Genomic DNA, 27,169 nt, shown 5'->3' on the forward strand with positions numbered 1-27,169 from the left:
AATGTGAAGATGCTGCGCAGAGTAGCATGCTAGGTTATATATATGTTGTTAACTGTTACAGTGCTTTGCCCAATATGTTGTGCTGCTGCTTCTGGTTATCCCTCGTTTGTTCTTCAGGGCTCTGCTTAGAATCTTTCCTTGACTCCATCAACCTCTGTTCCTGTAGAGCCTTGCGTTGATCGCTGTCAGGCACTAACCGTGTTGAATTCCTGTTGACTTGTCTGTCTCAACCAGACCAGGAGCTCCATGAGGTCAGGGACCGTCATTTTCCTCCAGCACCTCCTAATATATTAGTGTTTGTGGTACGCGTTCTGTGCTGTTATATCTTCCTGCTGCTTTCTCTGGAGTGCTGCAAGTATCCTTTTTAATTGATTATTACTTATCCTCCTACCATCTAGATAATAATAAGCCATTGCCCTAAAAGAGGCAGCAAAGGTAATAATGTGGAGGGCCCTCTGCTTTCTCGCACTGGCTCTATTGGACAGATGTTTTCCAGCATACAACCACCATATTGTGTATCTTAAAGAGAGTAGCGTGTACTTTGATTTCTTGATATAGTAAGTAACCCTGAGTGACATAAATCAGCCTGATGTCAAGGTTTAAGTACATTAGAGCCACAGAAGAGGGAATTCTGCAGTGCACTAACCCCCATCACTGCGCCAGGTTCCCTGGAGAAGTACAGAGCAGCATCTCAACCTTCATTACTCAAGATCTTTTGGGGTGGATGAAAATGGAATTCATTAGAAGGAAAATACTATTTTTACTCTTCTTTTACTTGCATAATTTTGCTTGAGAGTATTTCTGTGTGTTTAGAAGCATCATTCTATTTTGGCCAATGCGTGCATTTTTCATTTAGTGACTGTTGAAGTAAGTGCTTTCTCTGGGAGTTGTGGTTGAAAACTAGGAGGAAGGCATTCTGATTCAAAAAGATTCTAAGTTCTCTAAGCTCTTCTATTTAGGTAAATTTAAGTTGTCCGAATCAGTGAGGATGTTATCCGCATTTGTTTCCTTGTTTCCAGCTGGGGAGTGTTTTATGGGCTTTCTTAGCCCCTTTCTCCTCATGGTTCTCACACCCACCCATGAGGTGGGAACTGCATTTTTCTTGCTCTGTCACATCATGCCTGTTACTTTTAAGGAATTCCTCTTTAGGTAGCACTTTATTTATTTATTTTTTAAGCTCTCTTGTGACATAGGCTTTGGGGAGCTGAAGCTCTTGTTAGGAATGCGTGGTCCGTTGCCTTTCCCTTTTCTCCTTGTAACTCCTGTTGAATCCAGAGGGGAGCAGGGGTGCCTGCTCTGGAAGGTTGGAGGAGAGTTTAGCTGTCAGCAGTTGGTATTTTGTTCACACGGTGGGTGACAGGGCGGGGAACACAATCATTTCAAGTGGTGAGTGGGCCACTCCCCACTTGGGGAGTGTTGGTCATGGAAGTTTTTGACTGGAGTGGGCCTGCCCAAGGCTGAGTTGTAGGTTGCTGGGTGTTAGAGTTACGGGTGAAGAGGCTCTGCAGAAAAGGGGTAGGTGGATTTTAGGACAGTGAGTGCCCCAGAGTATGAAACCTTAGCCCACAGATAGCTCATGACCCAGATCAGGACTCATGTCCGGCTCCTACCTAGTAAATTCTTTTAAAGATTTTTAAAGAATCAATTGGTAAACAAAACCCCACAAACTATAATTGGGTGAGTGTCTCAGAAAGAAAATATAAAATTTTGGAATTATTGATTAGGGGCTTGGATATTTGAATGACTCTTATAGGTCTGTTTTGTAGGTGGGAACAGACTGCATTGTATGATGTGCTTTCTGCGTTTTTTGACTTCTCTTTTATAGGTCCATTTAGAGTGGGCCTTCAGGTTTTTAATTTCTGTCTTCTCCTAGCACAGTGGTTCTCCAGACTTTTCTCCACGCTATTCTTGTGTACTGCTCTCTAGGCAGCACACCGTATTCTAGTGCTGTGATTCCCAATGAGGGAGAGGTTGGAATGTACTTTTCTAAGGGGCTGGATGGGTACTTCTGACTTGAAAAGCCCTCCTCCTTCGTTGGGAATCGTTGGTCTGTGGAATATCAGGGCCCTAAAGATGTCAAAGTGATCAATAATTTTAGTTTGGAAAAGCTTTTTGGATTTGTTTAGAGAGCTGCCTTGTGTGAATATTACCGTGAGTCCATCTTTATAGGTTCAGTGACTGGCCATTCAATCTTGGTCCACTGCCCTCCTTCCTAAGTGCAGTCTTTCTCTTACTTGGTGGTATCACCAGCTACCTGGAAGGAGTTGGCAAAGTGGGCCGGGTGTCTGTACAGACTGTTTCTTAGTTTGGCTGGGTTAGGTTGGACCAGGCTTGAAAGGAGTTGGGGTGCAGTGTAGTGAAATTGGATTTGAAATTAGAAGCTCCCTGCCCACGATGTGACTTTGGGCAAGTCGCTGCTTCAACCTTTTTTGGCTTCAATTTCCTAATGAGTAGACGGGAGGGGTCTGGATCAGAATTATATGATGTCTGTGGTCCCTTCCTGTTCCAGCTGTGAATTGCTGAAGAGTTGGAGATGGCCAGAGGAGGCATCTGCAGTCCCATTACCTCATTTGTTTTGTTCCTAGAACTCTAGGTTATTCGGCTTTTAGGATTCTTTTAGCAAAATTTGCCTGAGAAGCATAATCATGCCCAGTGCAGTGTAAATATTCACACATTCAGGCAAAGCCCCACCCCCACCCCCCACATACACGTGGAAAATATGAATTTCTCTCTAGTGAGGAAGCCCCGTGTTCATTGCCTTGGGTTGTTTTCTGCAGTGCTTGCCGCCAGTCAGTTAGAGACTCCTGGAGTAGTTGTAGTGATAATGTCACAAGAGGGAGAAACCAGGCACCTTTGGGAAACCTACTGATATGTGACTTCTCCACCTCTCCCCGTCATTTTTGAACCTGTTCTGTTAATGATTGCACCTAATTATGTATCTTTGGTCTTTTATTGTTTATAATTCAAATGCTACTTAAAGCGATTGTTTGCTTTTGTGTGCTGTGAGTCCTGGGCTGCCATCTGAAGCACAACTTGATGATTGTGTGTTATCCTCCTGGGTTAAGTGCTGTCTCATTGCTTTGCAGGCTGCCTGCTGTTTCCCGGGGAGACCATGAAACGAGGTCGCCTTCCCAGCAGCAGTGAGGATTCTGACGACAATGGCAGTAAGTCCTGCTCTGTTGTTCTTGGAGCCTACCAGGGTTTGGGTCAGTGTAAAAACATGATTTTTTAATGTAATGCTTTAAATAGCTGAGGCCCTTCGCCTATCAGGCGGGTCAGAGACGGCGAAGGCCTGGAGAAACCATGTGAGTGTGATGCTGCAGGTCTGTAACCAGATCTTTCTGGGCAAGGTTGACTGCAGGCGGGCATTCCTCAGCCTTCCTGTTTGTTACCCAAGGATGAATAATCTACTTCCAGGAGCTCCTGGTGAGTCTGTTTTTCCTAAACATCATTTATGGCTTCACAGTTGCTCTTTATGAAAAGGGAACTTAATCGAAGCCAGTTAATTATTAGCTAGTCCAACCTGATACAAAGGGAGATTGAGGACTGCCTAGTGTGACGTGAAGATATTAAGTACAGGTTTTTAGTAGGTCAGGAGTCAGCACCCTTCACTTGGTTTTAACAGGACTGTATTTAATACTACTACTGTCTGCATTTCAGCTCTCTGGCATCCTCATATTTTCACAGTACAGCTGAGAACCAGAAGTTAGTTGGCTTCCAGGCAGTCAAAATAAATGTCACACAGCGTCTGTGTATTGAGAAGCTAACAGACTACTTGGGGAAGAGTCCCCTCAGATAACAAGGAAGTTTTGTACCTAGCACAGTGCCTGAGCTCCAGCCATTAGCTCATGTTTCACATTACAGATTAAACCCGGGAAATTGTGAAAGAATACTTGCTCTGCTGAGTGCTGGGAAAGATTTTGGGCCTGCTTTCAAGGAACTCTGTCTTAGACATACATAAAATCGAGCTCTGATAGAAAGTCATCAGGGCATTAATGGAACTGTCTTTTTGACACGCTGTGGAAATGTACATACGTAGGCACAACTTCAGAGGAGGGGAGGGCCAGGGAAACCTATGGAGGAGATGCAAATTGGGCAGGTCCTGAAGGATGAAATAGTTTTTAGGCAAGCAGGGTGGTTTTTAGTTTTCTGGTCTCTTAAGTTTTTAGCAAATTAAAAGCTGCAAATTAGAAAGCAGGGCTTTGCTGCTACAAGTGACCACACTGACAGCCACGGAAAACATAGGCGGGGACCAGAAACGTGAAACAGAAGAACTCAGACACTGCCTTGGGATTGGAGCTTCGGGTACAGGCATAGAGCAGTGGGAAGTAGAATTGGTGGTTGTGGGAGGGGTGTCAGTGTTTGGGGATATGTGCGAAGGTAAGGTGCGACCAGATCTTGAAGGGCTGGGATTGAGGAGCTCAGGGGTTGGGACTTGGGGAGGAGACGGTGGGAGCTGCTGATGTTTGGCACAGGGGTAGAGTGAAGTGGGGGAGGGAAGGAGGGGCACCAGAGAGAAAGGCTTTCCTTTTGTTTCAGGAAGAGGTATTGGGGTCTGTGCCCAAGCACAGGCAGTGAAAGCCCCCCGTCAGAGCCTTTGGGAGGGCCTTCTGAACTTCTTAGCACTTGTCCTTTCACTGCCCTCACTACCTGTTTTCTGATATTGACTTAGGCTTTTTACTCCTTGAGGCAGAAACATGCCTAATCAGTGTCCTCAGGAGTTACAAGTACTCAATAAATGCTTGCTGCTTGCTTGAGTACACAGTTTTGCCCTGCAGCAATTACAAAAAAAAAAGGAAATCTTGATTTTTAGGTTGAGAATTAATGAGAAGAAGGTTTCATGAATTACCTCCACATACTACTAATGCCCAATAAAAGGCTGAGAGTCCTATTTTAATATTTTTTTGCATTGAGCAACAGGTTTATGCTCACTGCTCTCATCACCGCTTCATTTCCTCCCTGGGAGAGCTAGGTTAGAAAAGGTTCTCCAGGAATGTTCTCTCGGGCTTAGAGTCTTCTGCTTTCTGGACTGGAGCTACCCAGTAGGTTGGAAATGTTCGAATCTAGTGTAATTGAGAACTGAATTTTTAAATTTTACTTAATTTTAATTTAATTTAATTTTTAAATTTAAATTTAAAAAGCCACACTTTGGCTAATAATTACCATATTGGACAGGAACTTCTGGACTATGGCACAGTCTCGTCCTTCTCAGCTGTCCAGAGGCTCCAAGTAGCCCCAAAGGACCTTGTATTAGTCTTCTTGGGCTGCCGTAACACATACCACAGACTGAGTGGCTTAAACAACAGATAGTTATTTTCTCACAGTTCCAGAGGCTGGAAGTCCAAGATCAAGGTGTCGGCAGGTTTGCCTTCTTCTGAGGTCTCTCTCCTTGGCTTGCAGATGGCTGCCTTCTTACTGTGTGCTCACATGGCCGTCCCTCACATGCATCCCTGGTGTATCTGTGTCTAGATGTTCTCTTATAAGGACGCCAGTGAGATTGGATTAGGTCAGCCCTGATGACCTCATTTAACTTAATCACCCCTGTAAAGGCTTTATCTCCAAATAAAGGTACTGGGTACTGAGGTACTGGGGGTTAGACTTCAAGATATGAATTTTGGGGGGACACGATTCAGCCCTAGAAAATCAAATGCTTCAGCTCAACATGTATTTCCATCCAGAACTCTGGTTAGAAAGGAAGGAGGAAGAGAGTGCCTGAAGTCCCCACTGAAAGTGTGTCCATCAAAAGTCACCTTATTGGTGATGGGCCTTTTTCTTCCTCCTCCTGATATGCTCCTGTCTGCGCTGGCCTCCCTGAAGAGGGTAGGGGCAGAGGATTAAGGTAAATATTTATAGGGTACTGGAGGGCTAACCTGGATAGACCAAGAAGCTGGGTTCTACTCAGGCTAGACATGGAGATCTGATGGTGTTGGTAGAGGACGGGAATGATGGCTGTTAGTGGAAAGAAGGCAGGCCATCCTTTTGTCATACAGTTGGTTCAGAATAAAGCACGTGTTGATGCTTTATGGCTGTGCTGTCTGTCCAGGCTTAATGATTTGGTAATTATGGTGGATGATGATACTGGTAAGCAAACAACTCTCATTAAGAACCCTTGGAATGCCAAGCCTTATAAAAATATGCTTATATCCATGCCATGGAATACCCTTTCCCCCCTCTCTGAGGGTAGCTGCTTCACAGTGTAGGCCTCTGCCACCAGCTTGCCTATTTGCATTGGAGCCCATCCTTTTGTGTAGGCCCATGGTGGTCTGAGTAGGGTGCCTTCTGCCCCTGCAGTCAAGTCCACAGAACTGAGCCTGCCCTCAGCCACGGCTGGGTACGTGGAAAGCCCTGCTTGGAAGAAGGGCTGGGGCTGTGCAGTGGCCACTCCCCAGCTTCTCCAGCCTGTAGCCCTGACAGAATTTTGGCAGCAGCTCCCAGCCCAAGGCAGAGCACGTCCAAGTGGAGGAGAGGCAGCCGCAGACGTCAGCATGGGGCCCCAGCACCAGCCGCAGCCACTGCTGGGCCCGGCTGGCCTCTGGGTTGGAGCCCTTTGCTTTGATTCCTGGCCTGGTCCAGGGGAATACCACTGTGGTATTTACAGTCGGGGACGGATGGGCATTTTCTGTGCCAGTGCAAGCCTTCGTCCAGCTGCAGTCATAGTTGTGGAAGCCTTTCTCCAGGTGCCCTTGAGGGCCGGCCCTGCGGTTGGATGAAGTCGGCTTGGGGTGTTCGCAAATTTCATCTGTAATTGCTAGGCTCCTGGGACTGGGTGGCCCACCCAATCTGTGAAGTTACACATCGTGCCAGAGTGTGGCCGAGGGAAACAAGCCCTTCATTTCCTGCTTCCCAGCCCAGGATCTTCTGTCCTTAGGGGGTTTGGCAAATGTGGGAATGGGATCCACCAGCTATTTTCAGTATTTACAAACATAAAGGGGATTGCATCTTCATCTTCAATAAAGCTACAGAGGGTAATGAAAACATCATCTCCTTGCTTTTGGCAGGAATTATATATTATTGGTTATCCCAGGCCAATTAACAGCTCTGATCAGCATCCTTATATTTTTCCCTTTAAAGTAAGACAAGAATTAAATAGTACTTAATGAATACTGTTCATTTGGTAAGTTTTTTCAAAACATAGAGTCTTCGTCTAGGAAGAAGGAGCTGAATGTAAATAGTGTTTTTGTTTTTTGGGTTGTTTTTAAATGTGGTGCCTCTCAAAGACCCCGAGGGAAATTGGTTTCTTTACTTTCCAATTGAGAGAAGTATGAGAGAAGTATGCTGATAACTTTAAAGTTTTTCCTAAAGTTGTGAAGCAAAGTTTTTCCTAAAGTTGTGAAGTGGGGCTTCCTTTTCCTGCCTAATATCCTAACGTGTTGACCTCCTTGTGGGAAGGCCTGGGGTGTGGCCGGGAGTCTAGAACCAGGCACCTTGTGGGAGGCCTCCCTGGTCTCCTGGTTTCCACACCTGCTTTGACCCTGAAACAATTCTGACTTCTCCAGTTATCCAGCTGAGCTCTGCTCCATCACCTGTGATAATGAAGGTGCAGAAAAGAGCTGAGTAAAATTCAAACCTACTCATTGTGCACTTGGAAATGCAGGTTGGTGAGTGGCAAAGATGAAATTATGTGAGGACTTCTGTTTTTCTGGGTTCTCTCCAGCTTACAGATAAATAATGAAGAGAGACCAAAACTTTTAGTGGTTGAAACACTTTCTGCTTTGGACTCTTTTATGTCTCCTGCATTTAATGGATTCCCTTACATTTGTTGATAACTGGCTCTCATTTTCTTGTTTGACTGGCTGTGCTTGCTAACCTTCATGCAAGTCTCCCCTGGTTTCTCTTTTGCGTAAAAGTTAACTCTGCTTCCATTTCTATTCCTGTTTGACGGTACCTTTGATTTGCTCATTTTCCCCCATCAGTTGCATCTTGTGACACCAAGGAGTTGTGTAGGAATTCTTGAAGTTTAGAAATTTTGGCTCAGATACCGCAGACTGTGTAGAATTGTCCCTCAGGTATCCGCGGGGATTGGTTCCAGGACTCCTGCGGATATCAAAATCCGTGGATGCTCAAGTCTCTTATAGAAAGTGATGTAGTATTTGCATATAATCTACACATATCCTTCTGTGTACTTCAGATCATCTCTAGATTACTTATAATACCTAAGACAATGTAAGTGCTATGTAAATAGTTGCTATACTATATTGTTTAGGGAATAATGACGACAAAAAAAAGTCTGTACATGTTCAGTGCGGATGCAACTATTGTAGGCCTTTGGATCTGTGGTTAGTTGAATCCATGGATGTGGAACCAGCAGATATGGAGAGCTGACTGTATTGTACCCATGTCTCCTCAAGGCACGTGGGGATGGGGTTGCCCCTTTTCAAACCTGACTTGTGGCTTGGCTTTGACATTGACAGGCAGAGCATCATCTTGGGCTCAAGGAGCAACTAGCACAAAATGATCTAGTCTAGAGACTAATCTTCTCTGGTCCTTGGACTTGGACCTCAGCAGAAGTGCTGGGTGACTATGAAACATTTGTGTGTCAGTTGGTTGAAGGCCCAAGTGTATTTCAGTATGTTGAAACATTCCTGGGCCAGTTGTTTGGATGTATTGTGTTAAGCTTTTGTATTTCAGAAGGTGGAAGTGAGTTGGGCCGTGGCATTGAGCTATGCTGGGATGGAAGATCTGTGGGAGGTGTGGGTCAGCCCCTGATAGAAACGGCAGTTGTATTAGAGGCGTGTCTTCTGTCATGCAGTTAAGGCACATGGGCAGTGACTGCAGTAAATTTGCTTACTTTCAGATGGGAATTTCCACGGCCCTGCTTTGCTTGCACAGGGCTAGCCTTGCCTTGAAGTAATGCACAGGTGCGTGTCTCAAGTCTGCACTATTGCAGCGACACCGGCTGGCCTGCTGGACTCGATAGTTGCTGGTCCCAAGCCCCTTACTTTGTTAAACTGGTTTAACGCTCCTAAAGACACCAGCATATTATTTAGTGTCTAGAATGCAGGATCTGAGACAGGAGATTCGCCATTTGGTCAGTGGTGAGGCTCTTTCGTAGTCTGCGTTTTGTGGTGGTGTGAACACCCAGCGTCTGCCACCATTCATTCTAACTTCTGAACGTTTCACGTGCTGCACAATCTGGGAGGCTTAACACACACGAATTACCAAATATGGGAGGTGTGTGCAATATATATTAGATTTACTCTTGAGATTTTTCCTTATTTTAGATCTAGGGCACGACAGCATGGCTATTTTTACTATTTCAAAGGAGAGTGAGATATCTGCATAGTAGGACCAGAAAGCAGGGTTCAGAATGCAGTGCGTGCCCAGGATCCGTGCTCACGATGCTGCAATCTCTGAGCCTTTTATAATTTTTATTATTACCCCAAAAAGATCTCTTTTAATGGAAGTTGTGGATAGTAAAACAAAACAAGACATTTTTTCCATTCATTCTTTTCAATGTTTAATATAGAATTGTTGTTACTCAAACAGTGTACATGTCATAATTTTTAAAGTCGCTTACACTTGTCACTAGGGTGGACTTAATTGTAGGTAATAGTATCTTGTGTGTGAGCAGTAAAATAATTTTAGTTGTTATTGCCAAATTTTTAGAGTTCTCAACTCTTTTCCTGAAAGCAACAAGAAAATAAAACAAAATTTTACTTGTCATATTCTTAATTTAGTTTGTCATTAAATGTTAGCACTCTGAAAACAAAAACTAAATGCAGCACCAACCCAGCATAATCTTAGCACACGGTTTCTAGAGCTAACGAGTGGCTGGTGTTTTGCTATAGCATAAATCACTGTCTCTCAGGCCTTTTGGTGTTTGAAATACTCTCATTTCTGGTTTAATTTTTTTTTTTGCACTCACAGACTGTAAAAAAAAAGTTGTATAATATAAATTTTTTAAATTAAAAAGGATGCAAATTATTTTTGTTTGGATCATATTCCGGGAGCTTCTTGACCATCTGGGACGGACCTGGAGGAGAGCATGCTGTGGGGAGGGGAACTGGTGTAGTAAGGTTAGGACACTTGCTTTGTGTCTCTCGCCTGTGGACTTTGCATGAGTATTTCTGTAGATGGAGGTACATTCCAGTCAGGAAGCAGTGTCCCCCCACGCATCTTTAAATGCATTATTGCTTCATTTTCCATGACTTCATTTTCCATGAGCTCAAAAGCCTGTCTTCTAATAGGTAAACCAGGAGCATATTCGTGGTACCTGCCACCTTCAGTTCTTGAGTTACAGTGATGGTTCTTGTTGAGCACAACTGTCTGTCTGTCCTAAACAACTACACTATATTTTTATCCACTTAAAAAAAATTTATTGAGACTCTGCTGTGTGCACAGCTCTGACTTAGGTATACTGTATGCTGTAAATAGTCATTCTGGGTCTTGACATAGTTTTTGATGAGCAAGTAAATGAGGAGGAGGAGATCACCAGCAACGGTACCTGCTGCTCGACATGGATGAGTCCTCTCGTCCCCTGTCCCCGATTCTCACCTGGGTCAGCAGCAAAGTCGAGGTTTTACACAAACCACCTGTGTAAAGTAAAATGGAGCATTTTTTTTTCCTTTGCTATTAATGGATGATAGAAAATCATCACTTATTTTCTGCACACATTTAAAGTGTATACTTTGATACACTGTGACATGTTTACACCCATGAAATTATAAAACTCAAGATAATCCTTCCTCTCCCCTTTCTCCAGTCAACCACTGATCTACTCGCTGCCACTCTAGATTAGTTTATCTTTTCCAGAGTTTTATATAAATGGAATAATATAGTATGTACTCTTTTTTTCTGGCTTCTTTCACTCCACATAATTATTCCAGCATTCATCCATGTTGCATGTATCAATAGCTTATTCTTTTTAATTGGTGGGTAATATTTTGTTGTATGGATGTACTACAATTTGGGTGGTAAATTGTATGGATACACCACTATTTGTTTAATCATTCATTCTGTTGGTATATGTTTGGGTGGTTTCTGGTTTTTGGCTTTGATAAATCAGCTAAGAACATTCCTTATGTCAATGACAATTTAAACTTAGCTTTTCCCCAGTCTTTCCTTTTCTGCAAAGTGAGTTAAGTGGGATTAATTTTTCTCTTCCTCCTTTTGCATTTGGTAAATTAAAAGGAAGAAGGACAGACTATTTCTGGGTGGACCAAAGTTTCTCTTGCGTAATACCATCAGATACCAGATTTTAGCATTTTTGGATATCTGTTTTTAAAGCAAATTTGGTGCAGACACCATTTTTCAAGAATATAGAAGCAGTCCTAGGAAAAGTTTCTAAATGATTGCCATTACTTGGCTTGTGTTTTATGCCAGCAAAGCTGCAAGCTTCCTGGGAACCTTGGAAACTACCCTGGAGGGATCCTGACAGATCCCCAAGAAGAGGCAAGAGGGTTACAAAAACCAAGAATGCACCAATTTTTTGTTTCTGCTTTAACTCTGCAAGTGTTTGACTGTAAGGTCTCACCTCCCCCCACCCCATGTTAGTTTTTAAAGTACAGCAATGAAGTGATTCTTTTTAATTTATTTTTTCATTTATAACCTTTTGCACAGTAATTCACAGTACAGGGGCCATCACTTTCTGCCCTGCGTCTTTTTTCCCCTCCCTGAACCCTTGGGCAATCCCATGTAGAGCTGTGTGCGCTCTTCCCATCTCTTCTTTCAGCCTGTGGGCTGGCTGAAGGATGCCCTGCAGGACCAGAGGGTGAAAGAGGGGCCTAGCTAAAGACAGGAGCCACCCAGCCGCCTTCCTCTCCAGGTTCCTAACTTAGCTTCTATCTTCCTTTTTCCAGTGATGACCAGATTTAGAACTTCTGCAAGTTGGGCTCACCCCAGTGTGCCCAGAATATTTCTTTCAATATGGGAATGAAACTTTTTTGTTCATTTGGAGTCTAAAGAGATGTACTTGCTATTATTATTATTATTATTATTATTATTTTTTGCTGAGAAAGATTAGCTCTGAGCTAACATCTGTTGCCAATCTTCCTTGTTTTTTGCTTGAGGAAGATTAGCTCTGAGCTAACAACTGTGCCAGTCTTCCTCTACTTTGTATCTGGGTCACTGCCACAGCGTGGCTGAGTGGTATAGGTCCACGTCCAGGATCCGAACCCATAAACCTGGGCTGCTGAAGCAGAGCACACCAAACTTAACCACTACGCCCTGGGGCCAGCCCCAATATTATTTTTTAAAGAAGAATTTTCTAAAATATTACTGAACAATACAGTAAGGTCACCTGTAGGAAATCTGATTCAGCTGGCCTGACAGGGGACAGTCAGTTGACCCACTAACAGGCCTCAGAACTGGTGATCAAGGCTAGTGCCGACCTCTTCCCTGTCAGAGGGCAGCTTGGCAATCCCATTTAGTCTTGGTCATTGCAAATCTGATAATAGGCTTATGGACAGAATCTATTTCTTGATGTCTCCAAGGTCTTAAGCATGCTTTGATTCTGTGTCCCTCGTTACTGGAATCTATAGAGATAAGAACTTCCTGTTTGAGTGACAAGTGATTTTCCTGATAGAATGGTGGTTCCCTCAGGTTTTGGCTTTTATTTTTTTGGGTATTGTCAATTTCTGGGACAGGGGACAGTTGGTGTTCAGGGTGGAAGTGAGTTTTTAGGAGTTAGTCACACTGCAGGTGGTAGTGAGGGCAGTTTCAGATATCGGGCGGCAGTACGGCACCTGCAAACAGGAGGCCATTGCAGTTGTCCAGATAACAAGTGACAGGTGGCAGCAGCAGCGGCTGAGGTGGAGAAGAGGGGCTGGGATTCTGAGGTATTAGGCAATTAAATTGATGTGACTTGGCCATTGATTGGATGTGTCTTGAGTGAGGAGAGCCTAGTCTTGACTCTTAGATTTCTGACTTCTAAGTAGAAGTGGTGATGATATTCATCAAAGTAGGAATAGAAGAGGAAGAACAGGTTTGGGTAAAACGTTGAGCCCAGTTTCTATAGTGCTGACTCGACCGATCTAAGGAGCACCCTGGGCTTGACGTCTGTCTGAAGGCCCTGTGGACCTGGTGCTAGGGAGGGAGGTTGGGGTGGGAATGCAGGTCTCACAGTCTCCTGAGTGTGCTGGGTAAGACTGTGAGGGTGGAGGAGAGCTCCCGGGAGAGCACGTGGAGCGAGAAGACGCGAGTTCAGGGGAAACACTAATGTTTCTGGGATGCACAGAAGACGAGGGACCCACAGGATGGGGACACCAGGGAAGAGAATTGCCACCAAGGCCGAGGGAGCACCGCAAGCAGGATGGAGTCAGTGCTGCAGAGAGGTCTTCGGCCTGAGAGGAGCTCAGACTTGGCGGCAGTTAGGAGCCGCGGGTGCGCTGGTAGGCTTCCAGCTCCCGTGGCCTGGTGGCGGAGAGGCTGGACAGAGGATCAGAACGCCGCTGGAAGAAAGACAGAAAAGAGCCGATTGGCATTTTCTTGGGAAAGGGGAGTAGGCAGTTTCAGAGGTTATTTGGCCATAGCACCTAGTCTCTACTGTAGGTCTGAGCTTCCCTGTTCTAGAGAATAGTATGTTTTTATGTTTTGTGAAGTCAAAACCTTCTTTTTAAAAAGTTTTGGGGGATGACTTTAGGATTTAGCATTTAGAAAGTTTACTGAAAACTGAGTCAAATGTTGTTGAATTCATATTTATTAGTGTCAGACTTTAAACCCCATCCCCTTAGGAGTGCAGGCTTAGGGACGAAGGCTCCGCCTACATGGTCTTCTTAGAAGGCCCCCCCTGCCCTGTGTGCTGTGCCTGCGACACAGCATCCCTGAACCCAGCGCGGACTGGAGGATCTTGTGAGGCCTGCCATGAGAAGTGAGGGTTTAAATAGGTAACGGGAGTAGAGGAGCTCTGTCCGAGAGGATGGCTCTAGCAGAGCATCGTGGCTCATTCATGGGGTGGTGCTGAGGTGAGCCTTGCTGAGTTTGGTAAAAAACAAGACACCGGTGAACACTCAGTGATTTTTGCACTTCTCATTGTTCCTTTTTGGATGTTTGTTCCTTTAGGCCTGTCAACTACTTGGTCACAGAATTCCCGATCCCAGCACAGGAGAAGTTCGTGTTCCAGACATGAAGATCGGAAGCCTTCGGAGGTATTTCCTGAATGCTGGCATGCCTGTGCATGTCATACCTGTGTGCATGAGTACATACGGTTGACACATACACCTGGTTGATTGATATTGACATCTATCCGTGCAATCTTGGGCAAATTACTTAACCTCTCTGTGCCTCAGTTTCCAAATCTGTAAGATGGGGATAACACGTGTGTTTACCTCATAGGATTCTTGTGAGGATTAAATGGGTTATTACACAGAGATTAGTACATACATAGCACGTAAAAAGTGCTCAGTAAATGTTAGCTATTATTATTAATTATATTCTTTTTTTCCTTTTCTGTTCCATCTTCGCTGGCTCCCAACAACTTTTCCTCTGGCCAGGAGATCAGCGGGTTCGGCTGCTGCCAGTCACTGCCAGCCTCAAGTTAGTTTTGGCCATGAATTTGTGGCTTATTTGGCAACAACCCAATGTAATTCTGGGAGTTTTGTTTTGGGGATTCTGCTTAAGGCTTCTTCCCCTTTTTTTCCAATTTGTTTCTCATCTTATGTTTCCCTGCTCCCCCACACTTTATCTATCTATCTATCTATCTATCTATCTATCTGTCTGTCTGTCTGTCTGTCTGTCTGTCTGTCTATCTATCTATCTATCTATCTATCTATCTATCTATCTATCTATCTATCCGTCTATCTATCATCTATCTATCTAGTTATTTAAATTGTTTTTAGGTGCATTTCTCTGTTGGCCTTTGTTGATTAGGGGCCCCTACCCGTCCTGAGATCTGTTTTCTCGGAGAACTTTTGCTGGGCTCTGAGGATTTAAATCATTGAAGAAGAGGCATTTTAGTTTATTGCAGTTTTCAAGTGAGCAGGTTATGGGAAAGAGAGTTTTTGGTTCAGCTGCTTGGTTCTGAGCTGCTGCTTAACAGGATGACGTCAAAGACAGCCTCATCCTGTAGCAGCAGAGCAGAGGCCGACCTTCCACGAGGTACTGCTTCCTTTTCCCCAACTGTAATGGGAATGCGGGGAGGTGATGTGTTGAGGAGTCTGGAGTTATTTAGTTGTTGAATAACATCCTCCACGAGGAAGGAGTATATGTCTTTTAGAAATGTGGAAAGCCATCCCAGGAGACACCTAAACATTAGACCAAATGTTCATGAACAGGTGGCCATGTTATCACCTTGATTTATTCCAGGCCTTTGTCCTTTTGAACCTGCTGTGCTCCCTCCCTCTTCTGTGGTATCGGAGCGGCTCTGCTGCCCTTTAAATTCCCTGTGCTGCCTCCACAGCCCCCCGTACCTTTCTGATGTTCACACTAGACTCCTGTTATTTCAGGGCAGGAATACAGGGGACTCGAATAGGGCGCTGGTACTCGGTGAGACCAGGCGTAGTTGGAACCCCCTCCAGGGAGGCTTCCCAAGCAGCGAGGAGGGGCTGGGCAGCATGGACGGTGCCAGCCTTGGCCCTCACCCTTTGTCCAGATTGTTTCTAAAATTTCTCTGAGTTCAAACTACTTGATGCTTAAAGTGCTAATGTTGAACTCTGCCAGGGACTCGGGAGTCCTCCATTTGAGGGCATCTGTTTCCGTTCTGACCTTCCTCATCTGAGTCTTCCAGTAAAGGAATGGCAGGTGGCCTCATCTCAGTTTGTTGCTGTAGTTTGACTTTCCTTCTTTGGCAAACTCCCTTATTTTTTGCTTAAAAGACTCAGTTGGAATGTGTTTTTAACTGATTTGCTTCCTGAAGATGTAGACCTGTGACTTTGTGTTAAAGGACTTTTCTCTTTGGGGGCGGGGAGGGCACAGCTGATAAAGTTAGTGCACACCTGGGGTGGGCACCTGCTTCAGGAGCTCAGTGCTGTCAGGGGACCTGACCTTACTCCCGCTTTTGTGGAGGGTGCACAGCCTGGTTCTCTCTCGCTTGCTCCTGGGACTTTAGAAACAAGGAGTAGCATACTGGGGAAAAGGCAGTGTTCAAAATGGCAGGCTGGAGAAATGGTCTTTTCATTCAGATGCTGCCTCAGACTTTATTATGGTGAAGTTTATTAAAGTGATCACCAGCCTGAAAAGCTACCAGGAAAAACAAATATGGACCTGTTAGCAGGCATATAATGTGAACTGTGCTTAGCAGCACAAGAAAGAACTCCCTGTCCTGAGAAGAGAGAGTTCGGCATTGTGTCTTGTGTAAACAGAGCATGTAGCGTACAGATGCAGGCATGCTCCGTGCCAAATACAACTTTGGGCCAGCACTTATGCCAAGGTCAGAGCTTCCTTATGGAGCCCTGAGACACCAGTGAACTGAGGACGAGGCCCCGGCTGGGGAACAGTGCTGTCTCCTCTCCGTTTCCCCCACCCTAGTCAGGAGGTGCAGGCGCGCGAGTGTGTCTGTGCTGTGGTCCCTTCTCGGCCTGTGATGAGGGATTGAGGAGCTCTCTTGGCAGAGGGGTACTTTTGAGTCCTGTGGATCTGTTTTTGGCCGGGTGAGGGGAGGGTAGTAGCTTGCTTTCTTCTTTCTTCCTCTCTCTCCCTCTCCTTCCCCCACCTCTCCTTTCCCCACAAATACCGCTTCCCTGTGGAAGTTACACCAGGCAAAGGTGTGCAAATAAACACGTTCTTTGCAAGCCCATTCTCTGACTTGACTCCATTGGACCATTGTCATTGGTCTCCCAGATTTTCCCAGCCTATACTTCTGCCTGACACTAGCCAATCAGGACCTGAGCTCCCCAGGCACCTTGCCTAAGGCCTGGTGCCCTGGGAGGCAGGGGCTGGCCAGTGGCAGTCTAAGTATAGAAGAGGAGGCCCTGCTGGTTCTGAGTTTTGGCTTGAAGTTCTTATGTAGTTAGTGGAGTTTTATTTCTTAAACATTTACCAAAAGAGCACCCTTGAGTGAAATGTCTCCCTCCAGGGATTTTCAGGCGAATGTTTTCAGCAGCCTGCTTGGTGAATTGAGAGTTCTTAGAACTTTTTCAGGGGAGGACAGTGAGGTTTCTTTGTTGCTGTTGCTCTTGTAGACATTGCCGTTTCGTGGAGTTGAAGAGTGAGAGGGCACTGTGAGCTGTCGTCACCCCCAAGCCTGAGAGAGGCCAAGGGCATGGCAGGCTGAAGGGTTTCCTGTAATAGGTCAGACTGGTTCTCTGTGCATACAGTGACCTTGTTACATGGCAGCTCCATGGTTACCCTGCAGCTGCCAGCGCTCTGAACAAGAATGCAAATATCAAATGTCAGTGACCGTTTGTTTCCTTTCCAGGTGTTTAGGACAGACCTGATCACCGCCATGAAGTTGCATGACTCCTACCAGCTGAACCCGGATGAGTACTATGTGTTGGCCGATCCCTGGAGACAGGAGTGGGAGAAAGGGGTCCAGGTGCCTGTGAGCCCTGGGACCATCCCTCAGCCCGTGGCCAGGTAGACATGCCCCGAGGACAGAAGTGCTGCCTCTTCACCCACTGTTACCTTTCTGCCCTGACAGCCAGGTGCCTGGGAAAAGCAGTGTTTGCGTTAGCAGTGGAATACTGCGAGGCCTCAAGTGGAAATAGAAATGTGGTAGAAACACACTTTAGGTCCAAAGGGTGGGGATTTTGAGGGCCGTGGGCCTCCAGACTTAACGCTACAGCCATCTTGGGAAGGTGCTGCTGCTCTCTTATGAGAGGAGGGCAAATTCCAAGATGTTCTGGGAAGTGACTGGCTGGGGGAGGGAAATTTGTATGTTGAACAGCTGCTTCCTCTTTTTTTCTGCACTTGCACCCCCTCATCCCCTGCCCCTCAGTGTGTTCATTCTGGAGAGCAGCTCTACCGGGGAGAACTTGTCTGGGCTTGTTGGGAACCAGCAGGGCTTCTTGGGTCCCATGGTGGTAGACTCTACCTTTGAGGAGGACAGGTGTGAGGAGGCCTGCCTGGTTAGATTGTGTGGAAGGGGAGCTTTAGAGGAGGAGTGATTTGATGCATTCTTCTACGGATGGACTTCACCCAGTTGCTCATGCGGAGCTTTCTCTGGATTTACTTAGACACCACTTTTCCCCTTAAGGTTCTTGGAGGGTTGGGTCCTCAAGGGCACACCTCAGGATAAAGCTGCAGCCGGTCACCCTGCAGCTCCGCTGCCCTGGAGGCTCCTTGAAGGCAGAGAGGATTGAGCACCCTTTGTGCTCATCTGGCACCTGGTTTCTCTGCTGTGTCGTCAGTCCGCTGCCTGCGTTGTGAAAGAGCCTCTTGCACCATTGCTGAGTAGGCACTGAATTTACCTCTCAGTCCTCACACACTTTGCGTCTCGGCAGGCACTCAGGATGATTGAATTTGGTTATTGTCGTTTGGGGATCTCTGTGACAAATGTCCACATAAATATGCAGGCTTAAATGACCAATCAGATGCCTCCAGAGGCCAGACTCTTGGCCTGTGGAGTGGAGAGTCTCACTGGGCTCTGCAGGATAGACACAGTGTGTTTGCCGTAGAGTCTGCATCTGGGGCACACCACCAGTGTCTCAGCCTCGGCAACCCCAATCCAAGAGTTGCTCGCTGAATCGTTCCATTTCATTAGGGAGCCCAGCACAAGAGAAATAAGTATTCACACAACGTATGAAAGTTTTCATCTGAAACCTTGCTCTTGGTTGAGTAGGAGAAATACTCCCTTCAGTTTGCCCGTTTCAGTGTCATGTAGACAGAATCACTGGTAATTAGAAGGGTGGGGAGAATACTTTGACAGACTCTTTGCACAACTTGTTGACGTTAGTGCAGACTGCTGACACAGAGATGTGGAGGAGTTGTGTGGGCGTGTGGGGCCTCTGATGCTGGGCCTTTGTTTTTAGGAAGAGGGCCCTTCATTCCAAGTTGGGAGTGATTTGGGCTTCTCGTCTGCTGTTGTTTCTCTGGAGTGGGGTGCGGTGGAAAGCACTTCTCCAGGTGTTAGTTTGGGGGAGAGGGTGGCAGAGGGAACTTGTCTTCCTGTCCTGGGATCCTAAGTACATTTTGGGAGAGTCCCCTACTTGGCTCAGACTGTCTAATTCTTAGATTGCTTAGTAATTGGGAAGGCCTGGTTTTATTTTTAAGATCAGAGATGACGAGTTTCTCCCCTTGGGTCCCCAGCGTTCTGCTGTGCATGCCCTGCCTGTGTGGCTGCTCTTGCCTCCTCTATGTTCTTGAGAACCCAGTGCTTGGCCTCCGGCAGCAGGGGAGCAGGCCTGGTTAGTGGAAAGTGATTTAATCGTTAACCCTTGAAACTTAGGGGGTCAGAGTTTTGGTGCTGCCAGCAGGCCAGAGCAGCTGCTGCCATAGATGGTGGCAGGGCATGGTGGTGTCCCGGGAAGCCAAGTGGAAGAAGCTGGTTTTGAAGACTTCTGCAGTGTTTTCACTTACCTGTTTCCTTTTTGGGGGCCTCAACGACTCCTACTTAGTTTTATATTAGCAATGACATTACAGTTTTAACCCTACTAACCTGGTGATGACCTGGGGTTTGGGAGTTTGGAGATGGAAGCTAACTTGGGGCCTTCTAACAGACTTCCTTTTGTGTGGCAGGAACAGTAACTTGGATGCCTTGTTTTCTTGTTAACTAGGGTCGTGTCTGAAGAGAAAGCCCTCATGTTCATCAGGCCCAAAAAATACATTGTCTCGTCAGGCTCTGAGCCTCCAGAGTTGGGCTATGTTGACATCCGGACTCTGGCTGACAGTGTGTGTCGTTACGACCTCAATGACATGGACGCTGCGTGGCTGGAGCTGACCAATGAGGAATTTAAGGAGATGGGTGAGAGACCGCCTTGTATTATTTTATTACTGAGTGATGAAGTATTTTAGGCCTATAGGGAGTAGTGGAAGCTCCTCATCGCCTGGTGAAGCTGGATGCATCATAGCTTCAGTTCGTCTCAGAATCCCGGGCTCTCTTTTGGAGATCAGCTTGTCCTGCTATGGCAGATGTGGTGAGATGGACTCCGAGTCTGCGAGTGGCTCATGGCAACAGTGGTGGGGTGGATGAGGGATGTTTTCTATGGGCCTGGAATCGGGCTTCTCCACCCCTGCCCTGGTCTACCCCTTTCACTTATTCACGTCAAGGGAACTGAAGCCCAGAAAAATGAAGTGACTTCCCCGAGATCACAGGAGAGTCTGGCCCACATAGCTTCCTGCTCTGGTGGTGTTTTCCTGCAGTGCCATTCAGATCCTTCCTTCAGCCATGGCCTGCTGTCTCTCACAATAAACTCCACTCCAGCCATGTTCCCCATCTTGTGTTTTCACCTCTGTGGTTCTCCTTAAGTCCTGCTCCAGACCTAGAGTGCTTTCCCTCTCACCTGTTCGTCTCCATCCTGGCTTTCCTCCTGAGAAGCCACACCTTGGCTGAGTGCCCCGCCCATCCTCATCTCTTTTCCATAAGTTACTCTGTTGTGTACGCACAGCTCGGAGCTTCTGTACCTCATTTACTTGTACCTCCCTGTGTCGAGGCCAGGATGGCACATAGGTTTCATCTCACTTGCCACTTCTGATTGCTGAGGGTGCCTGAAGTGTCTTGATGAGCAAGACTCTGAGGTCAGGTGTGGCCTCGGTGTGAGACACCTATGGGGATGATTTTGCATTTGTCCTGGGGGTCCAGGGTGGGAAAGTGGTGGCAGGGCTGTTTGTTTGCAGTCTAGCACAGGGTGAATATTTACAAAATGTTTGGTGGTAGATTCAGAGTCCTGAAGGACAAAGACTGTTTTTGTTTTGTGTCGACCCCCTAGCCTAGCACAGGGCCTGGCACATACTAGATGCTTCTTGTGCTTCCATGCCGCTCACCAGCCTGCGAATGGCAGCAGTAGTGTGGACTGAGCCAGCAGAGTGGTTATTTTCTCCTTGTTTGATTACTCGGGTGTTTTGACAAGTAGATCTCCTTCCTCATGGTCCTTGCTTTTAGGTATTTGTTGCCAGAATGTCAGCAAGCCAGGAGGTTGTTTTACGGAATCTTTTCAGAAGTTTTCAGAATACTGTGTTTCATCGTCAAAAAATATCAAGTTCTGCTTTGTGGCAACTTTGTAAAGACCAATGTAATGGCACCTGACTGCCTAGGTATCCTGTGTTCAGCCAGAGGGGACAGCCAGAGACACTGGCGGCTTTTGTGGATGGTTTAAGTGATGAGTACTGGGCCAATGCATCACATTGAAAGGTAGTGCTGAATACTTTGGCAAGATAAATTACACGTTACAGTTGTGTAACGTAAATTGAACACATGCTTTAAGACATTTGTCTTAGCTTTTATTGGTATTTTTAATGGTAAAAATTAATTATAGGGCATAGGAGTGTATTTTCAAAGCCAATGGTGTTTTCAAAACTGGTAGAAGGAATTGAGATGAAAGAGCCTGGCCATGCAGAAACTGTCTTATAATGAAATAGGGTTTGAGATGATTGGTGGCTTTTTTGAATATGTGTTTAGGGCTTATCGCAGTGTCAGCTCTAATGTGTTCTCCAAATTTTTAAAAACTTGTGTTAATTTGATGGTTTTAAATTTATGAGAATGCATAAAAGTTGTTGTTGGCTCTAATGACATTTCTGTTGTTTCTAGCCACTTAAATATTGTTTGAATATTTTTTATAACGTGTTTTTTCTTTCTGCATGAGTATTTTCATTGTAGGAAGTTTGGAAAGTATCCACAAATGGAAGGAAATAAAAGTCTTATCCCACCACTAGCTATAACCACCAGAACCACTTGAAATTTATTTTGGTCATTCTTGCATAAGAATGCATCTTATTTGATTCACAGTGAGCTGTTTGCTTTGCTTTAGACATTCCTTTTGTTTTGGTCTTTCGTGTGTCTGATTAACTGTGCATCTCAACTTAGTAAATTCAGAGGGCGAGGAGGGATAAACCAGTAAAAACACTGGAGTGCTCACAGTGAAGTCTGTTCTCAGAGCACCATTTTAAGCAGCGAGAAAGGAATGTTCTTAAAAAAACACACCAAACCATAATATGTTGTCGTGGTTTTGAAGACACTTACATATTCGTTGTTATGTATAATGTAGTGAAATGACAATTTAACAATATATGTATTTAATATCCTTGACCCCTTCTGGGATTTATCTTTTGCTTTTCTACTTACAACACGCCATCTTCAGTGCCTGACCGTGAGAAACAAACTGTTGCTTGGAAGACTCTTTCTGCCTTTGGATTTGAAGATCCTTCATTGGAAGGTCTGAGAGGCGTTCAATAGAAAATATGTGGGCACTTATGATGGATTTATTTATAATACTATTTATTCATTGTAAATTATTCATAAATATAAATAACCTAATATTGTATTATTAAAGTATTTATTAATATGGATATAACAAAATGGATTTGTGGCATTTTTCCTGCAGGAATGCCTGAGTTAGATGAATACACTATGGAAAGGGTCCTGGAGGAATTTGAACAGCGATGCTATGACAATATGAATCATGCTATAGAGACTGAAGAAGGCCTGGGGATCGAATATGATGAAGATGTTGTCTGTGATGTCTGCCAGTCACCTGACGGTGAGGACGGCAATGAGATGGTGTTCTGTGACAAATGCAACATCTGCGTGCACCAGGTATGTGGGCAGCAAGGCCCAGAAAGAAGCCACCTGGGGCATGAGCCAGTCTGCTGCTAGGGAGCCCAGGGAGGCTGGGGGTCTTCCTCCAGATGGCGTCCATTTTCCCGTTGTCCTAAGTGAGTTAAAGAAATGTGCCCTGTGGACAACATCTGTTTCTTCCTAATAGGTTCCTACAGTGTTGGAGGTATTTCCTGCTACTTTTACAGCCGGAAGAATAGGATCCTCGGTGGAAATCTTCTTCCTTCACATATTGTTTTTATTCCTATCCATAGAAGTCAAGTGTACTTAAAAAGAATATATGAGCCCCCTCTGCCCTGCTCTAACACCTGAGTTGAGGTATTAACACTGGAAAAAAACCCAACAAACTCTTGGAAAGGTCTGAATTAGTTTGTTAGGGCTGCCATAATAAAATACCACAAACTGGGTAGCTTAAAACAACAGAAATTTATTGTCTTGCAGTTCTAAAGAGTAGAAGTCTGAAATCAAGTTGTTGGCAATGCGTGCTCCCTCTGGAACCTGTTGGGAGTCCTTCCTTGCCTCTCTGGCATCTGGCGGTGTGCTGGCAATTGTGGTGTTCCTTTTCTTGCAGCTGCACAACTCCAGTCTCTGCCTTTGTTGCTACATGGTGCCCTCCCCGGGTGCTTGTGTCTTCACACGTGGTTGTGTTCTTATAAGGACGTCAGTCATATTGGATTAGGGGCCCCCCAGACTCCAGTATGACCTTGTCTTAACTGATTACATCTGCAAGGACCCTGTTGCCTATTTGGTCACATTTTGAGGTGCTGGGGTTAGAATTTACATGTTCAACCCATAACATTTGCTAACATGTGTTAGCGTATAAACTGAGTTGTTAAAGAAGAGGAAAGAGGCCCCTTAAAAGTTACTTCCTGTCCTCCCTGCTGCCAGTTGGGTTTGGCAGGTGCTCGTGACCATCCATAGAAAGGTAAATCCTTAGACTTCAGTAAGGATGGGCACTAGGTAATTTTAAAAGCCTGGGACAATCTCAGTCTCTCTCATCTCTGATTTATTTTTTAATGCGATAATGCAGTGATTTGGATTTCTGTGAGGGCACACGTGCACATGCACGCTTATGATTTAAAAGGCTGTGCTGAGGGACTTTCTTTGAATTCACCTGTTGATACTGAGATGTAAAACAAAAGCAAGACTCGTGTGGAACAGTTGTTTGAGTGACTTCTTGAGAAGAATCAAATTTGCTCTGTGACATTCTTGATTGTCATTTTCTTTATAATATGTTTCCTCTTGGGCTTCCCCTCTGTCTGAAGACTGCCCCGCTGTGGCCTTGGCCCAGCCTGTCCTGACCGGGAGACGTGGGACCACTGTTTCTTGCTTTAGTCATTTGAGAGCCCATCTTGTAGTTCTGGATTTTCAAATTATCTAGGAAGTTTCCTTGGGATAAGGGAGTGTTCTTGTAGTGGTTTTCTTGTGTCAAGATCCTGAGCATTGTGGGGCTGGCCTGGTGGCTTCGTGGTTAAGTTCACGTGCTCTGCTTCAGTGGCCTTCGCAGGTTCACATCCTGAGTGTGGACCTACACACTACTCATCAAGCCGTGCTGTGGCAGCATCCCATATACAAAATAGAGGAAGATTTGTACAGATGTTAGCTCAGGGCCAATCTTCCTCAAGCAAAAAGAGGAAGATTGGCAACAGATGTTAGCTCAGGGCCAATCTTCCTCACTGAAAAAAAAAAGATCTTGAGCATTGTGTCGACCATTGTTGCTTTTTAGTTGCTGGTGTTATTTACTTGGATGATATTTCCTTCTTTTTCCAGCCATTTTACTTTTTTTTCCCCTGAGGAAAATTTTGTTTGAAAAAAAGAGTTCTGCTTGAAAACTAGTTGAACCCTGTTTTATAAATGAGTTAACGGATGTCAAGGTGGGCTGTTGAGGGTCCCACTGTGGGTTAGTGGCAGAGCTGGAACTGGAGCTCAGGGACTCTGGACCCCCACGCCCACCCCCACCTGCACGCCCCGTCTTCTGTTCTTTCTCCCAGACCATGTTCTCTCTCTTCCTTAATGTTGACTCCATTTTCCTTTTGAGATGTTCTTCATGGCTTGTCTTTAAGGCATATTTTATTTAATCTTTTAATTTAGCTTAGACTTGTGTTTCCAGTAAAAAAATTCTCTCTTCAAATGTGACTTTCTCTAGAATGCCTGATATAGATCTTGTTAGTGTTTGAAACCTTAATAGTGTCATTTAGCTCTATTAAAATTTTTTTCGCTGTGAGTCTGTGTTGACAGTGGCTCATTCATGGCACCGACACAGTGCTCCTAAGCTCCTGTCTTCGTGTTACTTAACTTCGCTCAGCTCTCATCCTTGTGGTTTCCTTTCTGCGTCCTGGATATTCAGATTGCAGAGTGGCTGTGTTTTTCCTGTTTGGAGAGTTGGAGCTGTGTTACTCTCTGTCTCTGGACTTCCTGACTTCTAGTTCATTTAAGGATAAGGTCCTGAACAGCCTTTAAAAAAAAAGGCTCTGACTGTGCTCCCGGTACCATCAGCGTTTTGTTTCTTCACTTGTTTAATGTTGGCTTTTTCTTTCTTTGAACCATCTTCATAACTTTAGTTGTAAAAGTCTTTATTTCTGCAGTTTTGCCGTTTTGTGTAATTTTGTCATCTTGTGCAAAGCAGGCTTTAACTATCAGCTAAAGAGACCAAATTCTCTCTTTGTCTACAGTGTCTCATTTTTTCTGCCACTCATTTTTTGTGTTCGCTTGGGAGCGTGTCGAGATCTAGTTAGCAGAGTTTGCTTAGCCCAGGGCCTGAGGATGCTCCTTTCCCCTTTCCCTTTTCCATTGCCATCTCGTATGATAGCTTTGGGAGACGCTCAACTGCTCAGTTTTTTGTTTCCTCAGTTATATCCCACCCACGTCAGAAAGCAGAGAGGAATAGCTTCCCCCCACTTAGCCCTGTGGAGCGTTTTGAGGATTTACTGCTCGATATTTAGAAACGTGGTATAGATGGGTGTCTGTAGCCACACAGCAAAGCAGACTTTGCAAACCTTTCTGTCCTGCAGTAGTTTTCAGGACCACCTGTGGTAAATAAGTGTGTGTTGTACTTGCAGAGCTCACACGCCTCCTGGCTGCTCCTGGGAGGGTGCCAGGCTTTTATCCTGGAGGGAGAGGGTCTCAGCTAGCTGGACTTGGGGAGTGCCTCTGTTTTGGTGTTGGTTCTGTTAAAATCTTTCTAGGTGTTTTAAAGTTAATAGATATAATGGCAAAAATCTTTCTTTTGTCTCTCTCTTCCTTGGGGCTGTGCTGTGGCTTTACAGGCCTGTTACGGAATCCTCAAGGTCCCAGAGGGCAGTTGGCTGTGCCGGACGTGTGCCCTGGGAGTTCAGCCAAAGTGTTTACTATGTCCCAAGAAAGGCGGAGCTATGAAGCCGACCCGGAGCGGAACGAAATGGGTCCATGTCAGCTGTGCTCTGTGGATCCCTGAGGTGGGTGTGGTTCTTGGTAGCAGCTTCGCTCAGGAGGGCCTGGCTTGTAGCTTGGAGTAGGGGAGGGGAGGGAGCCATACAAAAATGGGGTGGCATTGTAGGTTATGAGTAAAAAGACACCTTTTAATTGCTACCCTTTTTTTCCCCTTAAACTGAGTCTCAAGCATACTCTCATCTTGTCATGGTATGTGAATGTGTGGAACTGTGAACTGGAAGCAGCAGTGAGTCGGACTCTTGGGTGGTGGTGTTCAAACTTCGCTTCAGATAGCCATCACCACTACTCTCCCCCAGCTGACACACGCTTCCAGGAGTGGACCTGCTGCATTCCTGGCTGTGGCCTGGGTGTGGCTGTGTCGGCTGTATCCTTCCCCGGGGATCGGCTGTAGGTCTTTGGGCCTGGCGAGTTGTACACATGGTTCTACCGTGGTTAAAGAACCACTGCTCTAGGTCACATTTTTGTGATTTTTTAATTAAAATTCTTACTTAGCCTCAACATTTTTAATTTCAGATCTGGTCTAATTTATTTCAAGTCCCAGACCTTGACTAATTTAATTTGCATGGATCACTATGAGAATATGATTTGTGATTCAAATGTCAGCATTTTTTGGTGTGATTTTTGATGCATTTTTTTCTCCTGAGGAAAATTATCTGGGGATGATTTGCATTGAGGTTCCAAGACTTGGTCTCGGTGGCACCGAATCTCATGGTTTAGTATTAACAAGGATCCAGTTCAGTGATCCAGGCCGTATGCCAAGAAGACACCTTATTTATCTTGGTAGTTTTCCACTGTGACTGTAGTAATCTTTTCTGACTGAAGAGAATGGTTTTCTGTAGTGAGAGATATTAAAAGCAGTTTATATTGACTTACTCCATTGTTGACAACCTATTTAAATGTATTTAAGATGGATTTTCAGTCTTGAACACTTCACTGTGGGCCAGAGGTGTAGTAGATTGCATTGTCCTGACACATACACGTCTTTGCTGTCAGCTACTCGGGTGAGAAGTGTTTTCACAAACAGGGATGTCTGCGTCAGATGACCCCCAGATGCATGGAGGGTGTGCGGCATGGGGACTGGGCTCTGGGCTCACTACTGCTGCAGGCCCAGAGCTGGCCGCTGTGCTGTCCTGATGCTTAAAGTGGGGGTTTGCCTGC

The 27,169-nt window shown here is 45.4% G+C and overlaps 1 protein-coding gene across 5 annotated transcripts in view; it reads left to right on the plus strand.

Annotated features, from left to right (window-relative positions):
• Positions 1–27,169, plus strand: part of JADE1 (jade family PHD finger 1) — a 57,495-nt gene that overhangs the window by 13,299 nt on the left and 17,027 nt on the right. For all 5 annotated transcript variants that reach the window (XM_058550056.1, XM_058550057.1, XM_058550059.1 and 2 more), the window contains exons 2-7: positions 3,087–3,164; positions 13,999–14,084; positions 17,291–17,448; positions 19,587–19,774; positions 22,350–22,561; positions 25,849–26,016. In XM_058550056.1, the coding sequence (XP_058406039.1) occupies positions 3,087–3,164; positions 13,999–14,084; positions 17,291–17,448; positions 19,587–19,774; positions 22,350–22,561; positions 25,849–26,016 (890 nt within the window). The remainder of the gene's footprint in view (positions 1–3,086; positions 3,165–13,998; positions 14,085–17,290; positions 17,449–19,586; positions 19,775–22,349; positions 22,562–25,848; positions 26,017–27,169) is intronic.

Source organism: Diceros bicornis, chromosome 11 (genome assembly GCF_020826845.1).
Source record: "Diceros bicornis minor isolate mBicDic1 chromosome 11, mDicBic1.mat.cur, whole genome shotgun sequence".
NCBI lineage: Eukaryota > Metazoa > Chordata > Mammalia > Perissodactyla > Rhinocerotidae > Diceros > Diceros bicornis.